This window comes from Phanerochaete carnosa, assembly GCF_000300595.1.
Source record: "Phanerochaete carnosa HHB-10118-sp unplaced genomic scaffold PHACAscaffold_1, whole genome shotgun sequence".
Lineage (NCBI taxonomy): Eukaryota > Fungi > Basidiomycota > Agaricomycetes > Polyporales > Phanerochaetaceae > Phanerochaete > Phanerochaete carnosa.
The window spans coordinates 2,050,798-2,058,022 of record NW_006767628.1 but is presented as its reverse complement, the minus strand read 5'-3'; the positions used below and the strand labels follow the sequence as shown (position 1 = coordinate 2,058,022).

Here is a 7,225-nt window from a genome sequence, read left to right as displayed (position 1 = left end):
GTCTCAGTGTCGCTGATGCTGTCGACGCTGTCGAGGGCACAAGTGCTGTTCGGTGAGAAAAGGGTCATATCTTCCAGGCTCAGAAGCTGACATTGCCAAGCAAATAAGATATTAATCTTTGCTGGTATGCGGAATAGAACAACGAATACCCACCTTTTGTGGTCTTGCCTTTGCGAGAGATATGCTCTGTTGGACTGTCTGAGATCTCGCCGTCAGTGAGAATCTCAACGGGGTCTTGCTACGAAGCAGCTGCACGTTGTGCAAATGAAGATCCACGAACACGGCGTTCTTAACCTGCTGACGGCCTGCTAGAGATCTTTGCCTTACTCTTATTTTAGTGCCTGCAAAGAGACTCCAAAGCCTGTCCCTCGCCATAATCCCTGCGTGTGCCTTCTTCTGTTTGATCGATGCTCGCAGAGTCTTTGATGGCTTGCAGGAACTTGTTGAACTTAAACTTTGAGTCCACCAAAGATTGCAAGTGAGCGAAATCCTTGCCTTGCACTATCATATATTTGATGGTGGAGAGCAGGGTTGTCTGCTTCTTTGGCAGCTTGGGGTTCTCTTGGCCATCATATTGTATGCGTGCGTCAGCCCTGGTTAGAGTTGAGTGAAAAAGGTTATATCTGAACGAATACACAGTATATACTATGCTGAATAGATGGCTTCTTAGCTGTCACTAGAAGCCAAACAAGGATAGTAGTACAAAAATATTGCTGTTAGGGCAGTTACGGCTACTTGATTGCTCTCAGATGTGAGCTCGTTGATTGCCTTAAGCAGTTGACCTTGAGAAAAATCATTGTTGCAGATCAATTGGAAGAATGGCACAAGGACTTCAATGGTGCATGTCTGCCAGCTTGAGATACAGACAATTGTCGTGGGGAAAGGACTAGAGTTAGAACTGGTGGGGTGCAAGGGCCACCTGTGAGACAAGTAATCAGCAGAAATTGATCTGCGTACACTCAAACACTCACTTGTGCCATTTGAATACACTCAATATGTTCTCACTACCCAAGACCACCAACCTAATATCTTCTGCCAGCATGGATCATTTGCCACTCTGGTGAAGATCTTTCGGCATCGTTTGGGCCAGCAGTGTTGCAGGACAAGTGGACGGTGAGTGCACCTGTGAGCGTGCAGGCTAAGTGAATACAATTTAGCAAACTGGTGCCTGCTGTTTGTTTGCTACTTTGACCAACATTACGCCCTCTCACCTTTCCCCTTATTCTCCTCTCATCATAAGCTGCAATATCCTTTGTATCCTACTGTTTAAGCTATATGCGGTCTTTTTCAGCAACTAGCAAGGGCGGAAAAGGTGTGAAGAAGATGACATTCCTCAAGCCATAGAAAGACAGGTTCAACAAGATCACTACGATAAGCGGGGTGATATCAAAGACTTTAGGACCCAGAGCACTTGTTAAAGAGAAGAAATAAATGGAGCAGTGAATGCAGACCATCCTTGCAGGTGAGTTTTCAGTGTCCCTCTCGTGATATGGCCTCGCTGAGAGGCATGTTTCGCCATGTTAGGATATAGCCAGGAAACCATCAATCTCATTTAACAAGGCACACAAAAAGATTGTCAAATGGACGTTGACCTTGCTACACAAGACGGCTTGGAACAGCTTGGTATTGATCAAGACGGTGTCAACAATGGAATGCCCACTGCTCCAGAGTTCAACATGCCATTCATGATGTGCTACGGTCTCAGTAAGTTATTTGCTCAGGGGACTTTGCTCTAACTGACAATGCATGCAGATGGAAATCCCACTGGTTCAAACAAATATGACGATGGCAACAATGACAGCTCCGCAAAGAACCTTCGTAGAGCCCTCTTCTTGACTCTTTCACCGACCGGCTCCTTCATTGGAAGTACCCCACCTTCAGAGCACTCACCAAGTATGGTAGAGCCAGCCACACCTTGCACTGCCAAATTATCATCCTCCGAGCCGGACTTAGCATCAGTACCACCAGGTGATGCACGTCAGCATATTGACAGCTGCAAAACCCAGCTGCGAGCAACCGCAATCCATGTATCATGTCAAAGTCTACAACCTCTTCAACCTGCAAAAGGATATCACTGTCTTTCACTCTGCTGACAGCTTCTCACCTGCTCTCAATCTTCTTAGGCACGGACCCTCACGACAACATCTAGACGGCCTGAAGTGGCCATCTCCATGACCTTGGACCTTTTATACCAGCTCTGTGAGCAAAAACCTTCATTTAGTATAAAAGCATTTGCAAAGGTCATATGTGATTATTACATGATACGTCTTGGCATTTCAACTTGTTTATACCTGACTGACATCGCGCACAGATCCCGTACCGCAACATTCTCCACAAGGTGTTCGTGGATACCTTTGAAGTGTACCTCCGCATCACTTGCATAGTAAAACAATGGCTACAAGCTGTTCTTGGATGAAACAGCCCAGACTGGCAGCTGTTAAATTCCTGCCATGCTTGCTGCTACAAGGTACAAGTATTGTGCCTTTACACCCATGCAAATCTCACCATCAACCTAGCTAAAAAATGAACCCTCTCTGTCCTTCAGCCAACTGTAGTCTTTCAATGGTAATAATAGCCTCAAACAAATGGCAACAGTTGCAATACGGGTGACAGGTGACAGATGACATGCGAGTCCTCAGCAATAGCTTCTACTAGCTGCCTACATCATATGTCAACTATTTCACAAACGAGGTTGCAGGTTGTAAATCGCAGGAATCAAGTGTTAGTTGGCATCAATTTCACCTTGCCTCTAAGAATGGCAAGAATGAAGATGAGGGTGACAGTTGGGAGGATGTTGACGAGACTGAAGAAGATCCCACAGATGGCGTCGCGCTGACGCTACGAAACAAAGCTCTCAAGAGACATAAAGCCAATGACAGCAGCAGACACACTGCCACTGTTCCAACCACTCTTGCAAGCAATGCCACCACACTCATTAGCAATCCTCAGGCTACTGCACTTCCTAGCAACATGAGCAACTCCACAGCACTTGCCGGCAACACAGATGCTACTGACAGAGTACAAGCCACGCTCTTGCATAGGCTTCTTGAGCAGTGTGTCAATAACTGAAAAGCAGCTGCCGCGGAGTCAAAGAAGAAGATGTGGAAAATGTACAATGAGTCAGGGGTATTTGCCTCTGCATGCCATCATGGCTTTATTTTATAGCTGTGTAACATGGTGCGCAGTGGTGAATTGTCAGTATCTCGCTTTTTTCAGCACATATCTTATTGACCACACTTGTACAGAGCTAAATATCCACTGGCCATTGTCACGAAGGTCCTCGAAGTGATGCTCAATGACTGGCTCACCAATTATGACTTTGGCTGTTCCATGGAAATAACTGTCAAGAACAGCACCCTCAGTCCAGAGTACACCCGAAAGCATGTGCACATGTGTGTGAATGTATTCCACAGCTATTCACACTCTCACGTCTGTCAACTGCACTTTCACCCGAACGTCATAGAGGGCACCGGTGTCAAAGACTTTGAAACCATGGAGTGAATCTTTAGCACATCGAACAATCTTGCCCCTGTTATTTGATACGCCTCTGCTTACCACCGTCGGCTTCTAACAGAGGCATGGTTCAAGCAATGGAACATCAACAAGTGCTAAAATACCGGTGATTTCATTCTCGACAACTATACGCAAGTGCTGAAGATTATTGACATTGAAGGCCAGGCTCTTGGGCACAGCATAGACCAGCAAAGAATTGCTGTAGGCAATATCACTTGATGGCGTGACAAAGAGCTCACATACTTCACTATGCTGGGTAATAAGCCAGAGTATGATGTCTACACAATGTTGTACGTCGAGCTGCTCTAAAAGCTTCATAACCCAGAACTGAGGCTTCAACGGGCACAAAATACCTTTCTCACCTATATGCTCTCAACAGACAAGCAGACCTACAGCTGTGATATTACACTAACATGCAGGCTGGAAACAAAGCAACAGGTTGTGGCAGAGCAATACGACCACACTAGCACGGAGATCATTGACCTCAAAATCAAGATAGATATTTAGGAACACTGGGATCTGACAATGTCCACTTACCAAGAAGCTCTCAAGTACATTCACAAGCGTATGTACTAATGTGCCCTTGACAAGCTTCATCAGCTAGTTATGCTGTGGCTCTTTAAGCTCTAGAAGCTCAATGTCTCGCATATCAGTAGGTGCTCTATACCCATACATTTAACTAACGCTTAGTGTTGCAGGTTATAAGATGTGCACACATATTGCAGAGTTGCTTCAGGTTTGCTCCAATATGATCAAAAAAGCTATCACCAAGTACAATGCTATAGCCACAATGATGAACCCACCGCGGCCTGGTTAGAAGTCATCCACTATGCCTTTTTGGAGTTTTCACTCCTTCAAAATACCAAGAACAACCTCCGTCAAAAATTATGGGTACAGCCTGTTGCTCATGAAATGATCAAAATGTATCGGCATGTTGCTCGTGCGAACAAGGAACTAAGATGCCTTAACGTCGAGGTTTGTTGCCTGCACACTGCCATTGTCGATGATGACAGGCTGTTCAGAGCAGCTTTGATGAGCCTAGAGCATTTGCATCTCTTGTATGGTGCCATGCGTGAGTTTGCTACGTATCACTATGCCATTAACAATCACTTTCTGCGGTGCATTTTCTAAGTTTACAACTTACCTGGGTACACCAGCATCTAAGGGCCTGGTGAAGCCGAAGTCAGCATGGTTATCCAAGCGTGCCTTTTCTTTGCCCTTCCTGCAACCGCTCACCAAATCCTGCCCTTGCTACATCTGGAAAAACCCAGTTTGTTAATTTAACAGTAATTAGCAGTAATAGGTGCTCTTTCAATATTTGTAAGATATTATTTTATTCTTGCTTTGTTAGATGAGAGGCAATTAGTTAAATGAGTTTAGCCAACACACTTTATATGTTAGATACAGTAACTGCATCTTGTATCAGCTAATTTGTTTTCTCTTCATTAGTGCAAAACTTTTAGTTTGTTAAATATGTTAATTAGTTTACTGTTTGTCATAAAATGTTAAAACTGTTATTTCATTCTGTGAATACTAATTTGAAGTTCTGATTATTCCATTTTTGTTAGCTATACACTATATCTGCTAAACAGTTCACTATTTGTTCAAGTTACATTATATTTGTTAATTTGTTCTCTGAGTGTTAATCATAAGTTCTTTGTATACTATTCGTGTTAAAGATACATTATATTTGCTAATCTGCTTTCTCAATACTAATCACAAGTTCTTTATATGTTATTTTTGTAAAAGATACATTCAATCTGTTCTTAGAATGCTATTTATACACTTTTTGTATACTCTTCTTATTAGATATTTACTTATTTTCCTAAGCAATTCAGTATTTGTTAATATCATACTATAAATGTTAATCTGTTCTCAATATGTTAGCTGTAAGTTCATTGAATGCTATTCACATTAGCTACACATTATATATGCTTAATAGATCATTGCTTGTTATTAATATAATCTAATATTAATCTGCTTTTTGAATATTAATTATGAGTCCTTTGCATATTATATATATTAGCTACATATTACTTACACATATTAGTTTACTGTTTGTTATTAGTATACTATTAGTACTAATTTGCTCTGCAAATATAAGTTTAAAGTTTTCATGTTAAATGTACAAAATATTCTCTATTAAAAGAGACATCTGATATAATATTATCAATGCTTCAGCTATTATCAGTGCTTTTTAGAGATAAGTGTATGTGCATGTTTTCATTATTTAACAAATATAAATATTCCCATAGCTTAGCTATTTCAATAATGTGTTATATCTTTAATATATTATAGCAGTGTCACATAGTATAAAATTTTGCTAAAGCACAATTGTATTTGATCTTGTGAACTATAGTATTTTATAGTTCTTATAATATCTACCTATTGTCCACCCATTTTTGCTATATCTTTTGCACACTCAATATCTATATCAAAATAATACCTGAGAAAGATGCTACTAGTATTTTAGTGTAAGAGTTATATATATACTATTTAGTTTGCCAAAGTAATTTAAAATAAAGTAGCAAAACTTTGATCTTTCTTTATAGTGTTATGCATTATTTAAACGGTCATTATATATGTGGTAGTATGTATAAAATTATTTACAGTTTTACCTAGTTTTTTTTACTTTTTTGTTTTTACTTTAACTACTGTTAATAAGTTTGGTTTTGACTTGTGCTGATTTTTATTATGTGCTAATATATTTATTTATTTTAGCTTCAAATCTAATTATTGTATTTGTAGTACAAAAAAATGTAATTAATAGTAACATTAGCTAAATCTTATAAGTATTGAAAGTAAGCCATAAAAGTAAATTTAATTTGTAACATTTTATTAAACTATATTTAATAATGAAGCTGTTTTTAAAATGTATTAAAGTGTTATTTAAGCGCCAATTAAGCGTTCAAAAATACCTAGCATCTTTAAATATACAAATAGATCATTTAAAGGATTTTTTAAGTTTATATCTCATATACATTATATAAACACAAGTAGTACTATAAAATGCTAGTTTTAGAGCAAAAGATAATATATACAGCTTCTAACATCACTAACATATTTTATATACATACACTAGCATCTATGATTTTATTGCAAGAACAGCAAATTGTTTTTTTTTGCTAAATACTCGCTAATAAGCTATATATAATTGTATTTGTGTTATAGAATGTCATATTCATTCTGCACTTTATTTATTACTATATGCATACTAACAACATGTTATTTTAACCAGCACATTCAATAGCTAAAACAATAGTTGATAATCTATTGCAAAAAGCTACTGTATATATTACAGGTTGTTATATTAGCAAATGACAGTTGTATCAAATATTGTACATCTAGCATTATATACAAAGGCAACAGTTATATTTAGACCTAGAAGTGTGAATATGTGTTAAACTTCTAGATTGCACTTAGAAATTATTTGTAAGTTGTTAGCTGAGTGTATATAGAAATCTTGAAGTGTATAGTTTATGTGAACTTTATGGCTCAGTGGTTAAAATGTGCATGTTTCAATAAATAGCTTGAAAGTAGTAACATTGGGGTTCAATTTTCATTGGGGCCATTCTTTTTTTCTTTCTTTTTTCCTAAATATTATGCTTGTACAGAGCTATCAATATGTTGTGTAGCATATGAAATCTGTATAGAATTAAATTTGAGTTTGGTACATTGATTTTGAAGCTAAGAATACTGAAATAACAGCCTA

At 38.6% G+C, this 7,225-nt stretch overlaps 2 protein-coding genes across 2 annotated transcripts; both read left to right on the top strand.

Annotated features, from left to right (window-relative positions):
• Nucleotides 1–1,580: 1,580 nt before the first annotated feature.
• Nucleotides 1,581–2,149, top strand: PHACADRAFT_189816 (uncharacterized protein; the record flags this gene model as incomplete). The annotated part of the gene is made up of 3 exons (XM_007390081.1): nt 1,581–1,704; nt 1,753–1,893; nt 2,124–2,149. 3 exons carry the CDS (start codon nt 1,581–1,583, stop codon nt 2,147–2,149), a joined length of 291 nt encoding a protein of 96 aa, XP_007390143.1.
• Nucleotides 2,150–3,288: 1,139 nt separating this feature from the next.
• Nucleotides 3,289–3,501, top strand: PHACADRAFT_83946 (uncharacterized protein; the record flags this gene model as incomplete). The annotated part of the gene is made up of 1 exon (XM_007390080.1): nt 3,289–3,501. One exon carries the CDS (start codon nt 3,289–3,291, stop codon nt 3,499–3,501), a length of 213 nt encoding a protein of 70 aa, XP_007390142.1.
• Nucleotides 3,502–7,225: the final 3,724 nt, after the last annotated feature.